This window comes from Euprymna scolopes, chromosome 30, assembly GCF_053919585.1.
Source record: "Euprymna scolopes isolate OS-2025 chromosome 30, ASM5391958v1, whole genome shotgun sequence".
Classification (NCBI taxonomy): Eukaryota; Metazoa; Mollusca; class Cephalopoda; order Sepiida; family Sepiolidae; genus Euprymna; species Euprymna scolopes.
In genome coordinates this window covers 87,522,031-87,534,660 of record NC_136511.1, presented here as the reverse complement: position 1 = coordinate 87,534,660, position 12,630 = coordinate 87,522,031, and the positions used below count along the sequence as shown (strand labels likewise).

The 12,630-nt window shown below is 36.0% G+C and overlaps 1 protein-coding gene and 1 pseudogene across 28 annotated transcripts in view; both read right to left on the bottom strand.

Annotated features, from left to right (window-relative positions):
* LOC145254883 (uncharacterized) overlaps nt 1-12,630 on the bottom strand; it is a 751,603-nt gene that overhangs the window by 53,776 nt on the left and 685,197 nt on the right. For 18 of the 28 annotated variants that reach the window (XM_080113769.1, XM_080113768.1, XM_080113778.1 and 15 more), the window contains 2 exons: nt 11,979-12,059; nt 4,622-4,690 (listed from right to left, as the gene is read on the bottom strand). The exons of 5 other annotated variants lie outside the window; for them this stretch is intronic. In XM_080113769.1, the coding sequence (XP_079969895.1) occupies nt 4,622-4,690; nt 11,979-12,059 (150 nt within the window). The remainder of the gene's footprint in view (nt 1-4,621; nt 4,691-11,978; nt 12,060-12,630) is intronic. 5 more of the 28 variants (XM_080113782.1, XM_080113776.1, XM_080113775.1 and 2 more) reach the window with 2 other exon arrangements.
* Nucleotides 11,091-11,207, bottom strand: LOC145255095 (5S ribosomal RNA; annotated as a pseudogene).

The window sequence follows — 12,630 nt, the reverse complement described above, 5'->3', positions numbered from 1 at the left end:
TATATATGCCTGCTTCCTTAAAAAGCAGGGATAATTTCTGTTGTTTTTATTGAAAACTATTTTTTCCTTTTGGCGGGCCAATGTTCGTAGGTTCTTTTCGAGTGTAAAAACAAATAAATTCAGCAAGCGCTATTTTTAATTCATCACTCGCCGGAGACGACACATGAAAGTCGGAAACAATCGCAACGATGGTAATATTTTTTTTACACTCGAACAGAAAGTTCGGACATTGGACCGCCATAGGGGGAAAAATGTATTGCAAGAAAAACAAACAGGAATTATTCCCGCTGTTCAACGAAACACGCACAAGAGAAAAATTGCTATATATATATATATATATATATATATATATATATATATATATATATATATATATATAATATAATAATTGCTATATATATATAATAATATAATATAATAATGGAATATATTGACTCAATAGACGATTTATTCCATTGTGCAGTAATTAGTAATGCATTAATATCGACACTCATCGGAGAACAAAAAATGTTTTAAAATTCACCTTCATGTGACTTTTTGCCCACTCCAGCCTCTTTTTCTTATGGATATTCTTCAATTGAGGGCGGACCTTTGGCTTTCCAAATTTTGCAATCGTCCTCAAGATACGGCACCGAGTTGATTTGGGAGCATCAGGAACGCCAGCTTTTCTAAAAACTTGTTTGCTAGTTTCAAGTGGGTTACGGCGAACTTCTCTCTTGATCTTGCTTATTGTTTGACGTGACAGATATGATTTCTTACGAATTTTCCCTTTCTCAGAACGTCCGTTGCAAAGTTGGAGGTTAGTACAATATTTTTTAATTGTACGATGATCACGGTGTAATTCTTTGTCATTTTCTAAGGTGGAAATATTATTATGGAGCCTTTGAACAATTTTAGGATTTACATCCCATCTTCATATAAAGTTGGCAGGCTGAAAAAACTGCAAGTCACCTAAATGGCTGCCGTTTGCTCGCTATTGCGCAAATCAGCTTAAAATTTTAGATCTGCGCATGCGTTAGTGTAGCCGTATAACGTACGAAGTTTCATAGATTTCCATAGGAAACTATCGGAATTAGAACAAAAATATCGATTTGCATATAATTCTGGCACGGTATATATATATATATATATATATATATATATATATATACTGTGCCGGCAAAAAGAAAGTCTGCACGTGTAATTTACTATTGAAATAACATATACCCCATTTGATTCGCCTTTTATTACTCTATAATTTAACCTGTTCATATTTGACTTTTAATTGAAATATTCTAGTGTTCACGAGAATTTAGAAAAATAACTTCAAATTGAGGCGGCAAAAAGAAAGTCCGGAGCAACAAATTCGCTTAAATTATAGCCCTTAAATTAGATTAAAATATTTATCAACAAGCAACAAAGTATCTCTAATCGTAATTGTTATTCCAGATTATACAACGTAACATATGACACGACTTTCTCTTAGTGATTGTCAGGAGCTCATTAATCTCCACCGTTTTAGTTTATCCAATCGAGAAATCGGCCGGAGATTGAAATGTGATGGGAAAATGGCACGAAAGACTGTGCAGTGTTCGTGATGCCCCTTAATCTAGTCGTATTAGAGTTACTTCTACAGTAAACAATTCTAACAAGATCCATAGCCTAAGAAACAGATTTGAAACGACCCCCCCCCAAATCCAACAACAGTGCAATCTTGCTAAAAAATGCTCTCTTTCTACTGTCAAGAATAGATTAAATGAATTTAACTTCCGACGATATGTTGCAAGACGGAAGCCAATGATTTCTGTAAAGAACCAAATGCGCCGTCTGGACTTCGTCAGATGCAATGAAGATCATGACTCTTCATATTGGTCAAAAGTGCTTTTTATCTAGACAGATGAAAGACGAAAAATTAAATCCTAGGTGCTCAGTTTCAACGCTGTAAGGTGGTGGAGGTTCAGCTTTGGTGTGGGGTATTATTAGTACTAATGGTCCAAGGTCTATACTTCGCTTGCAATGTCGAATTAATTCGACCAAGTGCATTAATATGTTGACTAAGTATGTTTGGTCGGAATTTGGATGATAATCTCATCTCCATGCAGGATAATGCTCCCATTTACATAGCTGGCAATGTCAAGAGGTTCCTGGAGGAACATGATATTCCGTGGTTGGATTGGCTTGCACAATCTCCAGACCTCAATCCTATCAAAAACATATGACATTACATCAAGCAACAGCTACGCAATGATACAATTTCAAATTCCAAAGAACTTTGGACAAAATTAAAGTAAAGAGGGATGCCCTTTTCCCGGAGTATTGCAGTCTAAGTTATGAAATTCCCCCAAAATTACAGGCTGTCAAATTGCAGAAGGCCTATGCTGCTAAATATTAACTAGTTCATTGTGTTCTTGTTGTATTTGTGTTGCATTAATGTCCTAAAGTTACATTTAAATAACAATTTCCCATTGTGCGGACTTTCTTTTCGCATTCTCAAATTGAAGTTATTTTTTTTTAATTTACATAAACACTAGAATATTTCAATTAAAAGTCAAATATGAATAAGAAAAAATATAGAAGAATAAAAGGTCAATCAAATGAGGTATAATTTGTTTAAACAGTTACATTTAATTTAGCTTAAATTTGCAGTTTTTGAAAAAATTACACTTGCGGACTTTCTTTTTGCCGTCTGTATATACATATATATATATTTTCAAAACTTACTATATATATATATATATATATATATATATTTATATATATATATATAGTAAGTTTTGAAAATATATTCGGCGATTAAGCTACACAGGTTTTTCCGTGCTTCATCGTCTTGAGCAGGGCTGTGACAACAGAATATTCTTTTCATTCTTTTGACTCTCAAGTATATATCCGACACAGTAAGACACATTCAATCAACCGAGAAAGACATCAGTCTATATAAAACATATAAGGTATTAACGGATATATATTCAAGAGTCAAAACAATGAAGAGAATATGCTGTTGTCACAGCCCCAGTCATGAGTATTCGTCAGGCTATTGCAATAGCTTGACGGATGCTCACGAGGATGAAAGGCGGAAAATTCTGCAAAGCTTAAATTGCATAGATATTTTTAGAATTTGCTACCTCACGTATACATACAAATATTTTATGTAGACACATGAAATATTGTATACATCGCGAACCAGTAAAAAAGTAATAACTAAATTTCTAGATAGTAAAATGTACAAGAGCAGAATAGATCTGTTTATTCAAATATTCAAATGCATTTGAGCGTTGAGTAAAACTAATCAGTGTTCGCCCACCCGGATGCGTCGATATAGTATGAAAATGACTGCGTTGGACATATCGGCCTCTTGCAAATGTAGAATATGAAAGCCAATTATATCTAAACAGGAAACTTGTAAACTTTCGATATTAAGTGACTTAGTATAAGAAGCTGATAACTACTACACGGTTATGTGAATCCAGAATTTATATAATATCTTCGCTGATCTGGGTTGGGAACTTGTGAGTATTTTTTATTATAATAGTAGATCATTGGGTTCTGTCTTTGAATATGTATCCACAAATTAATAGATATGTACGTGCAGGCGTGTCTTTCAAACGATTATCAGTTGGAATATGAAAATACACTTTTTAGTTAAGACGTATATCTTATTTTGTTTTCATAGGGAAATTCACACTGGAAGAAAAACGATTGCACTTCTTGTATTCATATGTCCGTAAACGTGTATCTGCCAGAATTTATCTTCATATCTATTTCGGGTTTTATAGTTGAAGTTGGCTGATATAACCTCCATACACATTTTGATTCCTAATACTTTCGAATTTATTTAGATATATCATACAAGGGTGGCTAACAAGTGAGGAATGTGTACTCTTATATATTTATTAGTAGTTTGATCTGAAAACATCCGTTATATTATTAATAAAGTTTTAGTTTCCGTTTTCGTATATGAAACTATGAACCTACCGCCTACACCAGCGCTATGGCCCAACATTTTACAACCTAACCCTCTTGCTCTCGCTTCTAATTCAGAAGATTCCTCGTAGATCCACTACTATATAAGAATACAGAATAAACAAGAGGTTCATATATTTGAAGCTTTCTATATCAAAACAAAAATTAACAAAAGGTACATATATTAGAATACATATATTGGAAGCTTTGTATATCAAAACAAAAATCTATCGACCAACAAAATTAATTTCAATATCAATGAAAATATGCCAAATATCTATAATGCATATATATATATAAATATAAATATATATATATATATATATATATTATACGCCATTATATATTACTTGTGCTATATTTATCGCACGTTTGCCCTCTTGTATTTGCCGTGTGTTAGTGTTCTTTCTTATGTCTGATTAGTATCAATATTCTCCTTATTATGCCTGAATTGATTAGTGTTATCTTTTCCCGTGTCTGATTTGTATCGAATAATATTTATCAGTTTAGAACTATACATTTGCATCTACGTATGTAGTTACAGCAGTTTTAATTGCAATATTTTTATGTACATCTAGATCTCATGGAGACGTATTTTAACATTACGATGGCCTTTGTCACAAGGATACTGGTTGCCTACAACAAAAGAAATGAAGAGAATGGTGCCTGGTAGACGTCCTACCTGATTCATCGCTATCGTTTATGCTGTTGGCGTCCATTTGAAGTGGACGTAACTGGTGTTGGTTCCGTCCTGGTAAAGATTGGAAAATTCACGGTTAGACATGCGATACACAAAGAAACACTTAACAATGGTTCCATACTTTCTTTCATTTAAGTCAACTCAACATTAAAAGAACAATATAAAATTGATATAGTATTTGTTTTTGTAGCACACACGAATTTTTCTGTTCAGTAGGAATCAAGGTTTTTATGTGGTTTCCAGTCTGAAATGCGAATAATTGTATCTTTAATGATTACCGCAAGGTTAGATTTGTTTAATTAAAATTGACAACATGAAGTGAGTATATTCAAACGCCTTCAATAAAGTCTTAACAACTCGACCTCTTGAAGAAAAAAAATTGTTTTAGGATTTATTACTTAACTTTTTCTGCATAAATATAAACGAAATCATCCCTCCACCGCGACCCTTTCCCATCCAGTCTGAATAAGGTCAGAAACTCGAAAGCAAGCCAATGAACAAAAAGCCTTCAAACCCTCTAGGGGTGTCTTTTGGATAAGAAATATTTAATGAATATGGCAACACGAAATAACTCCACAGCGGTATTTTAAATTTTTATTTTGGCGCTAAATATCCTTATTAAGATTCTTTGAAGGTGTCTCCTGGATAAGAAAACGTTTAATACCTTAAACGAAAATTACAGTAATGTATTCTATTTTCATTTCATTTGTAAACATGGCAGGGGAATTTATATTCAAATATCTTTAATTTCGAATTAGAGCTACGGACGTATACTAAGTAAATATAAATACGTCCTTTAACTTCCCCCTTTTTTCAATGGGGAGTTGACAACGCATTGTGGATGCGTTATCGGAAGCTCTCGGTACTCTCACTTCTCCTTATTTGTCCCTCAGTCCTCATTTCGCATGAGTGATTTTTCTGATAAAAGGGCAAAGGAAAAGCTGCTTCCCAGGACGGCAGTGCTTCGTGAACAGTAGCCTGAGATGCCGGAAATCTGTTTCAATGTCTATCCTTGTGGCCATGTCACTAGTAAGGATGCTGGAGGTACACGTTTCATCTGGGCTGACGTTATCCGCCTGATAGTCAGGGACCTGAACCTTGGATTAACCTCTAAGGAGGCTGTCCTATCAGCATGTGCAAAGTACTGGGGCTGCTGTATTGTCATCTGATGAATGGATTCTGGACCATGCAGTAGTTTCTGGTGGGGACTCTCGATGCCATACTAGTGGGTAATTGTTACGGCTTTACCTTATCATGTGCTACAAAAAACCTCTCTTTTTCTCTCCTGCTGTCCCTCTCTGTCCTGCTCTAACTAAGTCTGTTGACCTGTTTCACAAATCCCAAATCCTCAACATGAAATATATCCAGAAAAAATATCACAAATAACCCTAGAACCCCATTTTCCAACGTAGATCCCCCACTACCATGTCTCCTTCTCCAACATAAGGGGTCTACGTTCCAACCTTCCAGAGGTTGAAACACAATTACAGGAGACGAAATCGGACATATTCTTTCTAAGTGAAACTGGAATATAGCCGACCACTTCCCTAGACGAATTCATAATTAACGGATAATCTAAACATCTAGATCTGGCCCCCAAGTTCGCCAGGGACATGGAATATGTGCCTACATTAAAGATGGCTTTCCGTGTGGTATGGATATCTCCAGAATTTACCTTATATGTGCTTCCGGGTTGCGCTTGCTTACACCACTGCATTTATATTTACCCTCTATCGGCCCCACAACAGCGGAGTTACTATCTTTAAAAACATATCTGAGAAAACTGACCACATCCTGTCTGCACATCCTTCGACTAACATCCACATTTGTGGTAACTTCAATGTCCACAATGTGGAATGGCTAACCCATTCGAACAAGACAGATGATGAGGGGAGGTTCTGTCATGATTTCGCCATTTCCTATGACCTCACCCAGATTGTTCACGAATCCACCTGTGTGCACGATACTTCCGGTCAGTACGCTAGCCTTCTAAACCTTTTTCTCACAACTTCCCCTGAGCTATGTTCATGTTCCGTTCTGTACCCTCTGGGATCTTGCGACCACTCGTCGGTTGTATCTGTTAAGATAAAAAGGAAATGTAATAAGTCTTCAGATGTACCTCTCCACCGTACTGTATGTCGATACTCTACGACTGACTGGGATAGCTTCCGTGCATTTATATCTGATCTACCCTTACATTCCATGTTTAAGAAGGATGTGCCCTCTATAGTATCAGGCCTGACCGAATGGTTAATTGTAGGCATAGACCGATTCATACCATCCAAAAAAATTCCAACAAAAACCTACCAGCCAGCCATTGATGTGCTGCTGCCATCGCGCACAGAAATCACTTTTTCCATAGCTACCGACATAATAGATTCATTGTGACTAGAGCTGCTTTCAGAGTAATAAAAAATACAAGAGAGTTATATTCTCAGTCCGTTAAATCCAAAGTAGCTGAGCAGCGGCTTGGTTCCCACCAGTTTTGGCAAATAGCAAACAGGATCCTGAACAGAAGCGTGCGTTCTATCTCAACCATCATCAATGGACCTGAGGTCACCTCGTCAGTATCAGACTAGGCCAAACTATTTGCCAAGAACTTTGCAGCTAATTCTACCCTATGCGACGAAGACCATCAACTCTCAGTATTTCCTCCTATAACATACAACACGCTATGCAACATACAAATATATGTGCGTGAGGTCGCCAAGCTAATCAAGAACCTTGATTCCAGTAAAGCAACTGGCCCTGATGGCATTCCAATTATAGTACTGAAAAAGCTTCAACCAGAAGTTGCCCCATACATACAAAACTGTTTAAGCGTTGCCTTAAAGAGAAGTGCTTTCCAACACCCTGGAAAACCTTATCAGTATGCCCTGTATTTAAGAATTAATGTGATAAGTCGTTTCCCTCTCAGTACAGATCAATAAGTCCCCTGTGTGCCATGAGTAAGTTGCTGGAATCCATATTAAATAGAGAAATAGTTAACCCCCTCAGCAGAAATAACCTTCTTATTGACATGCAATATGGTTTCCGTTCTGCAATATCTACAGCAGATGTGCTAACGGTTATATCTCATAGGATGAGATAAAACCGATAATAGAATGAGTGAATCTCTTGACAAAGGTTCCTCTCTAGGGCAATTGCTCTTGACATATCAAAGGCCTTCGATAAAGTATGGCATAAGAGCCTACTTCACAAGATTTCCAGCTACAGTATAACTGGAAATGTTTTCTCGATCATTAAATCATTTCTCTCTGATAGGCTCATAAGAGTAGTGGTTGATAGGCCGAAATAAGAAGCCTGCAGTATTAATGCTGGAGTCCCTCAGAGATCCATCCTGGGCCAAACTCTCTTCCTGGTCTGCATTAATGATCTCCCAAAACACATACTTAAATCATTTGTTGACATCTATGCTGATGACACGACCATCTATGGCAATACATCAAAGGCCGTAAACGACAAAATTATCTCTGATTCTTTCTCCTCTGATCTAGAGCGCGTGTAAAGAGGTGGCTGGTTACTTTTAATGCATCTAAAACTAAGCTTCTATTTTTACATCATCAACGCTCTGATCCCCTTCTGGCATCAATTGAAATGGATGGCTCTCGATTAGGGGAAGCTCCATGCTTTGATAAGCTTCTGGGATTGACCTTTACTCCTGATCTGAAATGGAACACGTTCATCAAGTCTATTGCCAAGGTCGCTGGAAAAATGGTAGGATCCTTCTACCGCTCCATAAGATATCACACTGCTGATACAATTCTCTATTAATATAAAAGCCAATTACGTCAAAGGATGGAATACTCTTGCCACATGTGGGCAGGAGCTGTTAAAAACAATCTATCCTGCCTTGGCAGAGTACAAAACAGGCTTCGTGGCTTAGTGGGAATGCCCTTTTCTCTTCCCTGCAACCTCTCTCCCAAAGGAGAGAAGTTGCGAGTCTGTCTTTGTTTTATCGTTACTTCCATGACAGGTGCTCGTCGGAGCTCCAATCCCTGGTCCCTCTCGCCGATCTTTCACGAAAAACACCCGTCTAGCTGAAAACATTGTCAAAAATTTTCCCCATTCTTTATCTGTGCCAAAACCAAAACATAGATTCCATGAACACAGCTTCTTTCTTAGAAGTGCACGCCTGGGGAACTCTGTTCCGTCAGCCTGTTTCCCACCCGACTACAACTTGGATGTCTTCAAGTCCAACATAAACAAATTCCTGATGAATCTCCTCTCTAAGTAAGATATTTTATAAAATCTCAACATTAACATACTGTACACGCAATAACCCTTATCCTCGAGTGGCTTCCGGGCCTTGATAAGTGGTGACCACCTCGCAAAGATGTTGAAATAAAAAAAAAGAATTTAAGAAAACATGTCATTAATCCCAGTTTTAAATACGAAACAAAACATAACATTTTTTTTTATTTTACGTATTAGTAATACTAGAAATTTCTATTTATTGTCACCTCATACTCAATATGATTAGCTACAACTGTAAAGACTGGACATAAAAACGTTAAAATCTGAGTATTTCTTTTGATTGGTTAGAACGCTGAGCCATAAACGTGATTAGTTACTGTTTTAAGTGCCTTATTAGGGTTGAGTTATTATTATTTAGGACTGTACCGGCGCTACCAGGTGGAAGTATTCCCCCCACCTAACCTGTAAAAAAAAAACTAAAAAAAAAACACACACACATACAATTTAAGTACGGTTGTCAGCTGGACTCACTGCCTGCTCATTATAATTGTAGGCACCGGCGTCCGTGCGCAAAATGAATGTACCGTGGCGATGTACGGATACATTTTATATATAATTATATATTAAAATGATATCTTCGAAATATTAGCGTTTTTGATAATATGATTTGTCCAGAAAAAAATTACGGAAATTTAAGAAAAGAAATATGTTGCTGAGGCCGAAATCACAGTGTAGCATGTGTTTTGATACGTTACTTCACCTTTCTGACCTCGATGAGTGGAGGAAAAATCCTTCTAGAGTGAGACAATTAAAATATTTGGTCCTATCCAGAGTGCCCCTTTTTGGGGAGCTTGAAACACTAAACATTAAACTCCGATCTTGTGCATTACTCTGCGTTCGTGGCGAGGCAAGTAAATAGGAAAAAAATTTAAGAAAACACAACTTATCGGGAGCTCACGTTTTTAATTTAGCCACGCGTTAAACTGTAAGTTTTATTATGTTTTGGCCTGATCGTCGCGGTAGGTGTCGTCGTAATGTAATAATAAAAATACACTTTCGTATTTTGTTAATTGATTCTTGTTTTAAGTATTCTTTTTTTCATAATTAAAGGAAAACGCAACTTACCTTTTCAATTTAGTCACACCTTAAACTGTAAGTTTGATTATGTTTTGACGTCTTCGTGAAAAAATATTTAAGTGTTTAATGTTTTTGTATTTTTTCTTTGTGATGATAAATCTTAGAGGTAATGTTGACCGAGTCCTTACCCATCTCCTTGACTAAAAATAGTTCGTTTCAAAGTTGTATTAAGAAGCGAAAGTTAATTTAAAAACGAAAACATGAAATCCTACTCTAAGGAAATGAAATGGAACTTCTTCGTGTTTTTGTGTGTATGTGTGTGTGTGTATATGTTGTTTTTATTACTTCAATACTTAGAGTTTATTATTTTATTCTGTATCTTCACTTTTCACCACTTTTTAAGGTAATACTTGCTGTTTAAATAATCCTAAAAGTAAAGTAGAAAAATATTTTGTAATAAAGAAAATTAGTGCAGTCAACAGAATTAAAATAACAATTCAGCGTTTTCGGGAGTTCTGATTAGAAAAGCCAACAACCCAAAAAAAAACAAAAAAAAGTGTCAAAGTCAAGATAACTTACTCTTCTGGATAAGTTTTGCGTTGTAATGTATCTTAATGCTTTTAATCCATTCGAAAAACAAGTAGTGCCCAGTCACATTAATCGAATTTGATTATATTTTTGAACGATAACGGAAATGAAACGAGTTTTTTTTTCAAATTAAATCACCGCTTTTGGGATAATAATTACGACTAAATAATTTGATTGTTTTTGGTTTGTTGGATTCGAGTTTTCTTGATTTCTTTTTTGTTCTTTTTGAAAATTATTTTATTCTGTGCCTTTTCTTTCCTTAATAACAACAGAAAAAGTCAATTATTTTTGTAGGTGGGAGTCTGAACTTGTTTTGTCGGGGTTTTCGAGTACGCTTGAAAGGAACGGTTGTCATTGTTGCACGCGCATATTGATTTTGTGTTAGTCTACCAGGTAACAATAGTAATACTAGGGCTCCTACAGTCTTTAATATGGATACCTACGAAGGGGTGCCTGTGTGTGGTATTTTTGTGGCAGGAGGTGCGCAATCTTCAACCACACTTCTCCTGAGTCGACATTGTTAAATACTAATGGCAAGTGAAGTGTATGTACAAGACGACTGGAAGCAAATGCCGAGATAAGTGGAGAGCACATACAGCGCCTAGAATTCCCAAATGATCACCCATCTGGTATTAACCAAGCTCAACGTTGCTTAACTTCGGTGATCTGACGAGAACCAGTGTACCAACGCGATTATGCCGTATATACCAGGTAACACTTACCAAATAAACACCCCACCTTTAATAAATAAACAGAAAATTCGCGATTTTTGCTTGTTATTTTTTTTTAATTTTAATCTATGCATTTCTGTCAGTATCTTCATTTTTGATCGCTCTATTTTCGTTCCTAACAACAACAACAACAACAACAAAAATATTTTTTGTTGGGAGGAATATGAACTTATTTTATAGGGGGTTTCAGGTGTGCTTGAAACGACCGGTTGTCATTGTTGCACGCGCATGCTAGTTTTCAGTAAGTCTAACACGTCACAATAACAAAATAACCTCCCCCTCTACAAAACTAAACGCCCTCCCACCACCATCAAAAAGCTGGCCATATAGTGTGTGCTCATTATACATTAAATTAATATAAAAAGTGATCCCCAATTATTTGGAACTGTAAATTTATCATATCGTAGAAACTATTTGTTTCCTGGAATTTTAAACGTTATATTTGTTTTCAGTTTCTCCAGAAATCAATAACAGTATTAAGTGTTAATGATTTTTTTGATGGCGGAAAGGGTTAACATCACTAGAAAATCACCAATATAAACGTAGAGTGGTTAATTTGGTGTTGTTTTCCACATTATTGATCGATCTTGTGTCCAACTCTGACCTCGTTGTAAAATAGTAAATAGGAACATCACCGATGTATACGCAGTGTGTTTAATGACACGGAAAAGCGAGAAACTAAGTTTGTTTATGTATTTGACGAAATAGAAAACACGCAAATAAATGGGTGACTATGCTTGACTCACCGTACATATCCCGGTAATAAGGACGTCTCCTGTGACTGTAGAAACCACTGTCGTATTTTCGGTCCCGAAATGATTGCGGTTCTGAAGTAATTAAACTTTACCGATGAAACATAGGTTTGAACTTAGAGATCAGTATATTTTTAATCGCTTGCTGTCCGATCACGTAACTGACATGACTGATTGTTAACTTATGTAATTATGTTAGTTCGTTGGATGAGCGGACTTTGTACATTCTTGGAATCGAAAATTGATCACGAACAAAAGGGATGAATATAGACCACAAATAAATTAAGCAAAATGAGGCAACATTAATAATTAATTGCGAGGGGTTAATTCGAAACCACACAAAGAAACCGATATGATGGATTCTGAATCAAACCATATCTTCTATAGATTAGGTTTGGCAAAGAATGACAAGTGATATGATAACAAATAAAGATTTTGGCGATGAATTCACAAATGATTATTATGCTTTGCAGCACTTTGAAATTAAGTACATACAAAATACCAACCGATTAAATGCATTGCAAGTAAAACTAAGTTAGGAGTTCATAATGCTGAACAATTTTTGGATATAACACATATATATATATAATTTTTCAATATAACACATAGTAAAAATGCGTGATCCGTTGGGTTACAATTACTATTG